The sequence below is a fragment of the Danio rerio genome, chromosome 15 (genome assembly GCF_052040795.2).
Source record: "Danio rerio strain M-AB ecotype USA chromosome 15, GRCz13ab, whole genome shotgun sequence".
Lineage (NCBI taxonomy): Eukaryota > Metazoa > Chordata > Actinopteri > Cypriniformes > Danionidae > Danio > Danio rerio.
This window is the reverse complement of record NC_141035.1, coordinates 45,067,918-45,081,385: the sequence shown is the minus strand read 5'-3', so window position 1 is coordinate 45,081,385 and position 13,468 is coordinate 45,067,918. Positions and strand designations below refer to the sequence as shown.

The following is a 13,468-nucleotide window of genomic DNA, read 5'->3' as shown; positions in this document are numbered from 1 at the left end:
TCGTGACAACACTAGAATGTAGCACTGCTTAGTTATTGAGAAAATGGAGTGTTTCAAAATGTGCAGTGTATTGAGCACCTTCTTAACACAGCCAGGTATGTCTTAAACAAATATTAGTAATGCACAGAAATTAAAATTCTGTGTGCACTTTTGAAAACTAAAATGCTTTGTAAAATGTAATGTAATGTAATGTAATGTAATGTAATGTGTATTTATATAGCGCATTTATTGTGTATGGCCATACACCCAAAGCGCTTCACAATCATGAGGAGGGTCTCTCCACACCTCCACCAGTGTGCAGCATCCACTTGGATGACGCGACGGCAGCCACAGGACAACGGCGCCAGTGCGCTCACCACACACCAGCTATTGGTGGAGTGGAGAGACAGTGATAGAGCCAATTCAGTGGAAGGGGATGATTGGGAGGCCATGATCGAATGGGCCGATAGAGGGACTTTGGCCAGGACACCGGGGTTACACCCCCGCTCTTTCACGAGAAGTTCCATGGGATTTTTAATGACCACAGAGAGTCAGGACCTCGGTTTAACGTCTCATCCGAAAGACGGCGCCCACTGACAGTGTAGTGTCCCCTTCACTTTTACTGGGGCATTAGGACTCACATAGACCTCAGGTTGAGCGCCCCCTGCTGGCCTCACTAACACCACTTCCAACAGCAACCTGGTGTTCCCTAGTGGTCTCCCATCCAGGTACTAACCAGGCTCAGCACTGCTTAGCTTCAGTGAGTAACCGGTCTTGGGCTGCTGGGTGATATGGCTGTGATATGGCTGTTGTAATAGTTATTTATTTTAGTAAACAACAAAGTAACTTAGTAAAACTTTTTAAACTGAACTTAATTTTCACTTATTTTGAAAAACGCACACCAATAACATCAAGCGGCATCATTTTTCAGCAGCAGGAAAAAGAAAACCACAAAGAATGATGTGCTGTCGGTGTGTTATTTGAGCAGACTCTGCTTTTCAGGCGAGCATATGCAACTCATGTATAGATATGTTTACGGGTTACATGAGCGGAAAATTCCCAGATCAGAAAATATTAAGCTGTTTTTCAACTTTTGATAACAGTAGGCATGCAAGCTGTTTCATGGTACACTCCATTGTCTGACAATTTGCTCTACTTCAGGTCACAAACCATGGAAATGAATGGATTTCATAGCGCAATGCTTTCCACATCCAGTGTGTAAGCGGATTCACATATGGCTGGAGGGAGAGTAAAACCAGCATGCTGAACACTGTGGTGCAGTATAACTTCTTTTTGGCTCATATGTCACATTGACCCTTTTTAATTCAGACTAAAACCACAAATGCAACAACTTTCATTCGCCTAATTTTTTTTTTAAATAAACAGTGCATCTGTAATATTCATAAAAAGTTAAATCTTTAGTGTTAGTCAAGTTGAATCAATAAAAGCGGGTAAATTTATTTAAATGCAACACTGGGGAATTCCTGGGTTTCTCCATGTTTGGAGTTTTCGCTAAACACTTTTACAGGGTTCCCACTATTTCATAAACAGCAGATTCAAGGAATATTTCAAGCACCATTAGTTTCAAATCAAGCACTGCTGTAATTCACACTGCCAACACAGATCGCCATTAAAGTCCTTATTGTACAGCACATTTCACAAACACTTACTATTTTACAATAAAATGCCACAGTAATGATGATGTTTGAAGGCATTATTTAAAATGAGTAAGACAGATATAACCTTTAATAAAATTAGTTGAATTCAATACTGATAATATTCAATTGTGGCTTCTGAAATAACAATAAAATGTGCATTTTACAAGATTTATAAATTAAAAATGTCTCTTTTTTGTTCTGTTTTTGACATCAGCATGGTACAATTGTTAAAATAACACCATACATTTAATTTATAATTTAATTCAAGCTCTTTCAAGGACTTGTGTTTGTTTTTAAGTACTTTCCAGGCCTTGAATCCTGACATTCAAGTACTTTCAAGAAATGCGGTAATCCAGCTTTTACTAGATTTACTGCTGATGACACAACCGTGCTTCATTAATAAGATGCACAAGACCATAGCAGGTATGATCACTTGCATTACAGCAGGTACAGCTATTTAATTTTGATAAATCGCCCAGCCCTAGTTTAAACTCTACAGCTGATTATTACATTTCTGAAATATTTCTTACATGTTAGCATAACTACCTCTAACAGAAACGCATGTTTTGGTCATATTGTCCCCCTGTAGATGTAAAGAACGGCCACATGTGGATGTTCACCTGGTTTGAGTGTTTCAGGATCAAACAAGCCTCCTTCTTGAAGACTCTGAATGTCATTAGGTTTGACTTTTCCCCAGGGGATGAAAGTGATGCCTCGCTCCACATCCCAGAACTTCTTGTACTCCGACTTTATGCCTTTATTCATGGCCCATGCAATCTGATCAAGGACAACAAATCAAACAGCTGCCAACACATTCAAAACAAAACTAAGTGCTAATATGCATGCAAACACAAGATCTAACCAATAAAATAACACAGGTAATCAAACAACAAACACTAGACATTATGACTACGGGTGGATTGGTTTCTAGAAAGTGTGCTCAAACAGAATTATTAAGACAATCAATAAACTTACCCAATAATCTAATCAATTATGTAAGACAAAAAGTGCAAAGAGTGAAATAACACTAGCACAGCTATACAGAAAATCTAATTTAAAAACAATGGTAATGTATAAATCTAAAGCATCATTATACAAATGTATTCAACCACATAGTTACATGAAAGACCAATCAGAATCAAGTATTGTAACTTTCTAATCAACCTAGAATTGCATTTTATAAATGTGTGTATCAGACGAGTATGCTCTTTGCTAAATGATTACATATGCAGTAGGGCTGCATGATATTAGAAAAAGCTGACATTGTGATATTTTAGAGCAATAAAATAAAATAAACAGTGCTCAAACAAAGAAATACAACACTGTATAGCAGGGGTCCCAAATTGCCCCCTTGTCCTCCCTGCTGCCCGCAAATAACATCAAAAAATATAACGAGATTTGGCCAAAAAAAAATACACTTTTAAATCACTATCATTGTTGTGCAGTCGCATATACCCTTGTGGTTTTTGAGAGTAATGCACATGAGGATTATTTTTGTGGCTGATTAAAAGGTTGAAATGTATATCCGCAAATGCATTATTTTTTACTAAAGCAATATTTTTGTAAATATTCAAGGGTCATTTGATTATAATCACCTGTAATTTGTTGTACAAACACCTCTTCGTGGCTTTCATGTTATGCTGGTGGTGTAAATATGATAATGTTGCTAATATTTGATTCAAATGGTCTCTTTAATAGATTTTCCTAATATGCATATTAGGAATTGTATAAAAAATGTGCATTAGTAAAATTTTACCGTTGGCTAAATTGAACATGTTAAAGTAAATGTAAATATATACATATTTCCCCCCTCTTTATTAAAAAAAAGAAAGATATTGAGAAGAACATTTGGCAGTACAGTCAATAAAGTCACCCAATCAGCATTCTGCTGTCTTAAGCCTGGTTTATATTCGACATATCTGCTAGTTCGCTTCAGTGCGCATGGCACATGTGACGTCACCGCTCTGTTTGCAGTGGTTCTCTTTGGGTGCGTGCGACATGACTCCAGCTGGCGGAGCGCATGATTTTTTTTTGAGACTCGTGCGAACAGTGTGTGAGGCTCTGCGTTTAATTTGAGTTGAATTTGAATCACTAGTAAGGAATTTTGTCTGGAATATGTACGACTGTACAGACATTATTATAATCCGTGATCATAAAGATAACCAGATGATCAATGATTCTTGGCTAAACATTGCTACAGCCGTGGGAAAAGATGAACATTTATGTTTAAAAGTTTGGAAAAACCTGAGGGATAAGTTTGTTAAAGCCAAAAGAGACCATGGCAATAGTGAAGAACCAGGTAAACAATTACGAAAATATGTTTATCCACTAGTCATAGGTTTTACACTGATGTATAAGTCACAATTTTGAATTTAAAACAATTAAATAGTTACAAAACTATAATTAAGGAACAAATTATTTCTTTGATAACAGGAAAAGAATGTTTGAACATATCAGTTTACAATGTACTGATGCACTGTTTTTCTAGGTTTTAATGGTGACAATGGTCAGAAATGTTGGACCATTACTGCCTTTTTAGCATAAGAATAGGGCAGAAACTAGCCAGAAAGTAATGTGTGAATTGTGGAGCAGGCTTAATCTAAAAAATAAATAAATTAAGAAGTCAATATTTTTAGTAAGTGTGCTTTTTTTTGCATTTATTTTTACATTAATAAAAAATATATTGTCATTAATACTTTAATAAACTTAAATAGGTAAAACTATCCGAGATATGAGTAAAAAAGCAAGTGATGCATTACAGTTTGATTTTAAAAAATCTTGAGTGTAAAAAAAAATAATTTTAAAAGTATTTATAAAAAATAATTAGTTAAAAATAATTGAATGAAATAAATGATATGACGTAGTTACAAAAACTTTCAATTTCTGTTTATACGTCTGTCCTTATGGTCAGTTTCTTTTGACCACCCACTGTCATTTAAAAGAATATCACAACGGCGAACACAGCCATTATAAAAGCCTCGTCCGTTTCTTGAGGTGTGTGCGCAGACAGCAGATGTCCACGATGCGGTGCCAGGCGAAAGTATAAATTCAGCTTCACGATATCTGTTAAACTTTTGGTTAAGCAACAACTGATTGGGAGAGAATAAAAATAAATATTATTATTATATTAATGAATTGTAGTATTTTTATAGCAATTTAAACTACCCCTTCAACACGTACAACAAGAAACAAAAAGGGGGAGCTTTGATACTCTGGAGAAGAATGTCTGAGCGCAGCGATTACATCAGGTTTCCACTTTTTTCGTGTGCTAAATGTTAAAACGGCTTTCCTATAAATTGTCCGTCACTGATATGGTCCCCTGCCAATTTGACTTTGAGATCTGCTGTATAGTCTTCATTGCATGAATAATTCAGTAAAATTATACTTCAATAAAGTTACAAATGTTGTACTTTGTGCCTAAATGCTTTAAACTCTCCTAAAATGCCTTTAACGCATACAAATGATTAAGTTTCACTCTGATATGGTTATAGTTCACAGTGACTCCACAAATCTAATGTACTCTCCATTGCTGATCAGCTATTATCCCTACTCAACAATGCATGTCCTGCAATGTGACTTTTGCAGACACACAGATTTCAATGCTGAAAAAATATAATGCGCAGCCTTAATATGCACATCAGGTCACTTACATTTTTTTTTTATTACATTTTTCAATTTTATGTCAGTATTCATTTTTAAGTGTACACAATAACACATTCATTTTGGTACTGCCACCTCTACATGTCATGTTGACTCATTGTTAGCCAAAACAAAGTATGTAATTATGTTTCTACGCAGCAACAGCTGTTGCCATGGGAACATGTTTTTGATATTGTGCAACTCACCATGCTACTGTACACAAATGCTGTAAAACTACTATTCAAAGGTTTAGTTTTGAAAGGGGAAAAAGGTTTTATAAAACTTGATAAAGTTTTTAAACCATCCAAATAACAGTAATAAGCACATTTTTGTGAAATATAATAACATTGTAAATATAATAAGTTTCTATCTGAATACATTTTCAGATTTTATTCATTCTAGCAATGCAAAGCTGAAAATTGACCATCATTACTCTTCATTCCTTATGGCCCATTTCAGTGATTGGTACAGTACGGTTCGGATCGTATATAGGTTACCTTTATCAAGCTTGCATTTCCACTGCCAAAAGGGTACCAATGGTAAATGACAGAAAGTTTCAGTTCATTCTCGCTCGAGGAAATGTCAATGTAAAGACATATGGGTTGTTCACATATCATATGAGAAGATTTTCTCACAAAACATATGCTTTAAATACATAAATACTTGTGTATAAATGTTCATTACTAACTTTTCTATGAACAGGATTTAATTATATAAAATATATTATAAAAATAGCCCACTGTAATGTCTGCAATTATATAAAATAAATAAATGAACATATATGAGCACATATAGACCCTTACAGCCTCTGATATAAAATCAATTACAGAAAAATTACACACAGCATATATTTAGTCCTTATTTGAGTTCAAAAACAACAACAACAAAAAAAATATATAGCCCAGTCACTGCAAACCTCTCATATGTGTCTTTAATCTTCACCAGCACATGTAACCTCTGTTAGAAAGAAATTCCATCATTTGTCGTTTTAGTTTGCTAAAAAAACAATTTGTTCCTTTGTTTGTTTGGGATTCTCCTTTGTTTTTTCACACTTCACTCTCGCATTTGTCCGTTTCTAAAAGGATCGGACATCAGAAACCTTTCAATAATCACGTGCACGTTATTAATATGAGCTTAAAGGCCCGTGCACACCGGAATGCTTTTTGCTTGCGTTTTTTATCGACGTTTAACACTTCGTGACTAAATAAATGGCGCCATTGTGATCATGCACACCAACACCCAAAATGTCAGGTGTAAAAATCGTCAAGTTTTAAGAAACGCCTCATGCTCGGTTTTGTTTTGACGCGCCATGTCAAAACCTTCTTTTCAATTAGATTGGCACTTTTGCTCACGTGCACAGAGCTGCTGAAGTTACAATAAACAGCACTTTGAGGCGCTCGATTGTAAAACTGTCAATGCGGCGCACCTTGAAGAAGATGCCCAGAGGCAATTTGAACGTGGAGCTGCTTATTGCTCTGGTGAACGATAATCAATTCTTCATCGCTAGAGCTGGAGCTGCTACTTGAACCATCCATGCCTGTTCAAATCACCAGAAACTTTAAAAACAAGCATGTCAACTTTGTCTTCTTCTGTATTACAAGCGGGTGTCAGAAGCCTAAAGTTGTGTAGCACCATCTAACGTCAAGGAGTGATTTTGCGAACTCTTCTGCTCGAGGCCAGGGAATATCGATTAGGATTGAATCCGGAAAAATGTCTCAAAAAAACGCTGAAGATAAACACAAACGAAAAGCGTCCTGGTGTGTACGAGCCTTAAGAAGTTCGGTATTTCAAATATAGATGCAGGGAGAGCTTTCTCAAGAAAGTGAAACTGCTTGTGCTTTAGAGGGCATTGTAAACAACTACAGTGTACAGGGTAAATTCTGCTCTTCTTGGCTCTGTGGCTGTTCATCAAGACGACAACCTGGTTTATTTTTGCGACCCCTGGGGTGTTTACGTTATATTAAAAGACACAGCACATTGATTTTATGGCACCATGTTAAACTTTGACACCTTTACGGCACTCATGTACATTGAGTGAATGTACTGAACATGGAGGATGGTCTCTACGTGGCGTTCTTTAAAACGAAATGATGAATAGACTTGGACCTATTGGCATGTGTGTGCCGTTGTGTGCAAGGTTTATATATTTATAACTAATTCAGAGGATATTGGGGGTTGCAAGTTACTGCATTTGTTATTTTGGGGGTCGCAGACTGAAAAGTTTGGGAACCTCTACGCTAAATCATACATGCAACATAGGGCACTTTAAAATTTGGATTATTATCATTGTTTGTTGAATGTAAAAATCCATTATCTTAAACTGAATTTTAATGGTCAATTTATCAAAAACATACAATTACATATAAAACCATTTTAAACAAATTAAACTAAAACCAATGACAAGTTAAACTAAACTTTACTGTTGATGGGTGTTGCAAAGATACTTAAGTTTCTCTGTGCACAAGAGATTTATCAAATAAAGCAATAACAAGTGCACTAGTCCATATGAATTGACTTGGAATTTGACCAATTTTAATCAATCACATGCGATTTTACATTGACATTCTTAATGTATGAGTAGATGAAGCCATTGGAATCTTTTTCGCTCAAGACATAGTCTCATTCACTTCCATTGATTTTAGACGTTAAAAACGTCTTGTTATGCTGCTTGATGTTGCAAACTCATATTTTCCTGTGTTATTCTTCTTTTTATGTATAGACATGAACACACTTGTTTGTAAAACAGGTAGTTTGACCATTTTCTGACATCTAATTCCAAGGTTAGTCATTTCTCCTATAGGCAACAAAATTGGAAGTACTAAAACAGGGGTGGGGAACCTTTTTTCTATCAAGGGCTATTTATATTTTTGTAACATCGTTTAGGGGCCATACTAAATTATAGGACTGCTCGATTATGAGAAAAAATTATATTGGCGCACAAATGTGCATGTATTTGACCATTAAAGCGCTCACGTTAGGATGGCGTTAGATGTGCATGCTCTGCTCATCTTCGAGGCTAAGTGCGCGCACACAGAAGCATGCTATGCGGTCTCATTCCCGCTATTAAAAATATGAATGATTCAAATGTACATCAATGAACGATGCACATCCCGTGCTGCAAACGTTACATTACAGCACATGCTTTTAGCCATTTTTAAGTGAAACTGAGCTTTGCAGAGCAACAAATGTGTACAACTGTCACTTTCTATAACATATATATATTTTTTTTTTTTTCCCTGAGGGGTGATTTTAAATTGATGGATGAGACCGGCCGTTCCCCACCCCTCTTCTAAAACAGTTGCAAAAACAAGCGCACGCCCACATCATAGAATAAGGTCAATACAGTTTAAATCAATATTATTTTGTGATTCTGTCCACATTTTCTGCATCATGGCAATCATAAGACCCTAATTTTATTAAGCACTGCCAACAGTAAGAAAAGGCTGGACACTTTACCTTAATGGTTTTCTGGTTGACTTTGACAGACGTTTTGCTGAGTTTGTTCAGGGCTGTCTGTGCATCTTGTCTGTGCACCATGGCCACATAGGCACAACCTCGGGGAGGAATCATCTACAAAAAAAATTAAGTTCAACTTTAATTAAACAGCAAATATTATGCAAACAAAAATGCTAATTATTTTATATTTATTGCAAGCCAAATTGTTACTGTAGATTGAAACAGATAAGCGAAATGTATCAACAATATTTACATACAGACTCTGTTCCGAAATTTAGTAAGTACAAAGACAACATTCTTAAAATCTCATAAAAGACATATTGAAGTATTATATGCAATGACACTTTTCATTCTGGTACGGCCACCTCTAAATGTTATGTGGATTAATTGTTAGCCAAAACCATATATAATTACATATAACAGTATATAATTGTTTCATACTTCGCAACCGTTGCCCTGTGAACATGTTATTGATACCTTAAAAAGCAACTCATAATGCCACTGTGTAAATGCTGTATAAGCTCTTGTTCAAAATGTATGTTTTGTAAAATATAATAATTTTAAACATGGTATCATAAATACAGTTACAGGGTTTCTGCAGGTTTCATCAAGTCAAATTTAGGACTTTAAGACCCTTTCAACAATATTAAGAATAAAATTTTAAACTTATTCAGGGTTAAAAATGTTTTCTAAATGCCTGGTATTATCATGAGAAATTGTTTTTAACTTTCTTTCCCTAATCAGGTCCTTTAATTTGGGGATTTTGCTGCAAAAAAATGTAAAAATTGTATCACTTTGCAATAAAAAAAACTATTATTTATTAAAAAAAGGTTATGGTGAGATGTATTGTTAGTCATCGGAAGGATGTTGGTTCTGATTAAGTAGCTTTACTTGGACATAACAAAATTAAGACCTGTTTAAAATGATTTAAGACCTACAACACCATATTTTAGGTAAATTAAGAACTTAAGACCCTTTTCAGACCATTAAGAATGACATTTTAGACTTATGCAGAGTTAAAGACTTTTTCTCATGGCCCGGTATTATCATGAGGAACTGTTTATAGTTTTCATTTCCTGATTAGGTCTTTAATTTGGGGATTTAGCAGTAAAAATGTCTAACAGCTGATGCTAATTGTATCACTTAGCAATAAAACACTTATTTATTTAAAAAAAGGTTATATTGAGACGTATTGTTGGCCATTGAATGGATGTTGATTCCGATGAAGCAGCTATAATTGAAGATAGCCAGTGTTTAGACCTGTTTCAGACTTTTTAAACCATATTTTTTTTTTAAGACATTAGGACATTTAAGACCCAGTAGACACCCTGAGTCATGTCTATATTATTGTGAAATGGTATTTCATTTTAAAATAATTGTTTTCTATCTGAATATATTGTCAAATTTAATTCATTCTTGCAATGCAAAGCTGAATATTTAGCCCCATTATCACATAATCGTTCAGATATTATTGTAGTAAGCCAATTTGGTGGATAAAAAAAGCTTAATTATTACTATTACTACTACTAATATTATTATAATAACAACATTAAGACATGCACTGCTTCATATCGTTGAAGAAAACACTACATATGTGCTTCATACTTTCAAAGAAAGCTCAAAATAACAGAATTAAACAAATTTTCTGTTTTATTATTTAGATATTATATTACAAATTTATTGTAACAGTGATCAATCAATTTATTATGCCTTTGCTATAAAAGAGTATTCCATTTCTGATTTGACAAGTAATTCATTGATATGTACATACATTGATGGATTCAATCTGTCCAAACTCCTCCATCAGACTCGTGATGTCCTGCCGTTGAGTCTTTTTGTCCAGCTGTCCGATCCATAATGTAGTAGTGCACACTACAACAAACAAAACAAACCAAAACACTCCTGAACATATCAAAACTGCAAAACAAATATTTATGATCCATTCTAGACATCTAGGTTTAGACATGGGACGATAACTGGTTTTAAGGTTTACTAGGGCAAAAGTATCTTCAGCAGAAATGCACCCTTCACATCAAAAACTACTGGTCAGCCCACAATTCAGGACATTTATAAAGCAACAACCAAGGGGTGGTCAAATTAATTGTTTCTTCAATGCACCACAATGTAAATGTGTACAATTCGATACCGGTTCAGTAATAAATCATAACCGCTATTGCGATCATCTATCTCAAATGCACTATGATAGAATATTATGGCGAGGCAGGCGACTGCAAGTAATTAAAATGCTCAAACTACCTAAAAAGTAGACAACTGTGTACAACTCACTGCTTGAGCGTTTGCTGGGACAGTCTTTCACTGACACTGAAAGTACAGCAGAACCAGAAGTTGCTATTTCACTGCTAGTGAGAGAACTAGGGATGCTCCGATCAGAATTTTTACAGCCGATATCGAGTACCGATTTCTTGTCATGGCAATCAGCCAGTAACGAGTACCGATTCTGATGCTTCAAGCTTTATATAACTTTGTCATTGCATAAAGCACATTTACCCTCTAAGTATAATAGGCCTACTTAAGTAGGGATTTCTCCTTAACTAAGAGAATAAATAAGGGATGTTGCATACGATCACATCATCATCTAACTCAGTGGTTCTCAAACTTTTTTCACCATGTACCACCTCAAAAATTTGACAAATTGTCTCTCCAAGTACCACCATAATGACCAGTATTGAAATTAAGTAGCTTAATTGGCCAAATTAAGCAGCTACAGCACTGCACAGTTCGAAAACGAGGCAGAGTCATATTCATATTTATACTGTTTTTGATTTTGAAATATATATTGCATGTACATATGACATATTTGTGAAACTTTTTGAAATCCAAACATTAACTTGTATGTAGATAGTTTTTTCTCAGAGGATGTCAAGCTGACAAAACATTGCTGCTATGTTAGTTATGGAGAAATTTAAAAAGCACTGCAGTGTTTGGGTGTTCTGTGTTTGTCTGAGATAATTAGTCTAACGAAATTATATTCTATACAAAATATGAATCTGATCAGTCGGTTTGTCATGTGACTCGCGGTGCGGCATTCTGTAAAGTTAAGATGTTTTCAAATGTGTACGCCTGGAACACACAAGCACGTTGTGCTGCAGTTCTAACTCATTTTGCTAGCCTGTGGGTTAAATTTTGGCACTCAAGTGACCGAGATGTATCAATAGAATAAGGTCATTTTTCAAAATAAAAGATTTTTCTACATAAATGATCATTCAGACTCAGATAATAAATACAACTGAAATAATAAATGCTTTTTTGTGTGGCCTGGTAGCAATGGATCTATAGACCGGTGCCGATCTGTGGCCCGAGGGTTGGGGACCACTGCTCTAGCGCTTATCTGCTCTGCAAGCACCACACACCTCTTTCTCTAATTCTGCGCCAATAGGATTGAGCAGCTGATGACGTGATGCACTAAAGTAAACATTTCAAGCACATCGCTTTAATTGTAGCCTTTAGAGAACAGCCAATGCTGATACCAGTAGTGTTATCATATGCATCAAATGATTAAAACTTTATTCCTTTTTTTCTTTCATTACTCAGTGATTCCTCCGCATACCACTAGAAGTAAGCCCACGTACCACTAGTGGTACACGTACCACAGTTTGAAACCCACTGATATAACTACTATAAAATCAGTTTGTATTCTCACCACTGAGTGTTTCCTTTTTGACAGACGGCTCTGCTTTTTGTCTCCGCTCCTTTTCCCGCTCTCGCTCTTTGTCCCGATCTCTCCTCTCCTCAGATCGGGGTCGTGGAGAGCGTCCTCTGCGTTCTCTGGATCGAGAGCGTGTGCGATGATACCTGGAGCGCTCTCGGCGGGAACGTGAACCGGACCGGGATCTTCGTGAGCGTGATGATGATGACGACTGTCTATGTGGAGACCTGGAAAGAGATGCAGCACTCGAAATTAAGCTTTTTATTAAGTAGGGGTGTGTGATATGATGATTTCTGAACAGCGCCAGTTAAAATGTCTCCATGATCTGCTTTTAAAGATTGTTGTTGTATTGTGCTACAGTAGCCATGTTTAAGGCAAAGATGTGAATTAAATTTATGCACAAATCTGGAATATTGTGTGAAACATTTGCAAATAAATAAAAAGAAGCCACAGTGAGCCTATTTTCAAATATAATAAATGTTTATGCCTCAAAAGATGAACACATTGAACGCACTGTGGTTTTTGGAGGCATGAGACACATGCTCAAGACAGTTCTGGAAGTAATAATAATAATAATAATACTCCAGCACTAATGATGATGGACTTTGGCTGAGTCCTCTTAAAAGGGCCAAAACAACAATTTAAATGCGTTAAAATTTAGTCAGTACTTCAACTTTCCATTAATGCACTTGTTGGAATTGATGTAGTACAGTGGTTCTCAAACTTTTTTTTTTCACCAAGTACCACCTCAGAAAATAATTGTCTCTCCAAGTTCCATCATGATGACCAGTATCAAAAACATGGCAGATTATGCATACTATTATTATTATTAATAATCTGCATACTGCAGACTATTATTATGAATATTTATTATTGTCAGCCATATAATGCATTATACCATTATAAATAGTTTGAACATTAACACTGTACTGTGCTTACAGGTAAAAAAATATATAAAATGTCAATGTTTAAATTAAAATGTGCTTTTAAAAGTTAATTAAAATGGTACTGTTCTTAAAACATAAAAATGAAACAGCTGTACTCAAATGTAGAGTATTTACAAAAAACA

At 35.4% G+C, this 13,468-nt stretch overlaps 1 protein-coding gene across 3 annotated transcripts in view; it reads right to left on the bottom strand.

Moving 5' to 3' along the window:
* The window catches only part of scaf4b (SR-related CTD-associated factor 4b), a 61,697-nt gene that overhangs the window by 31,913 nt on the left and 16,316 nt on the right, over positions 1–13,468 (bottom strand). For all 3 annotated transcript variants that reach the window (NM_001386228.1, NM_001386229.1, XM_087282956.1), the window contains exons 12-15: positions 12,394–12,626; positions 10,504–10,604; positions 8,733–8,846; positions 2,258–2,414 (exon numbers count right to left, since the gene is read on the bottom strand). In NM_001386228.1, coding sequence (NP_001373157.1) covers positions 2,258–2,414; positions 8,733–8,846; positions 10,504–10,604; positions 12,394–12,626 — 605 coding nt within the window. The remainder of the gene's footprint in view (positions 1–2,257; positions 2,415–8,732; positions 8,847–10,503; positions 10,605–12,393; positions 12,627–13,468) is intronic.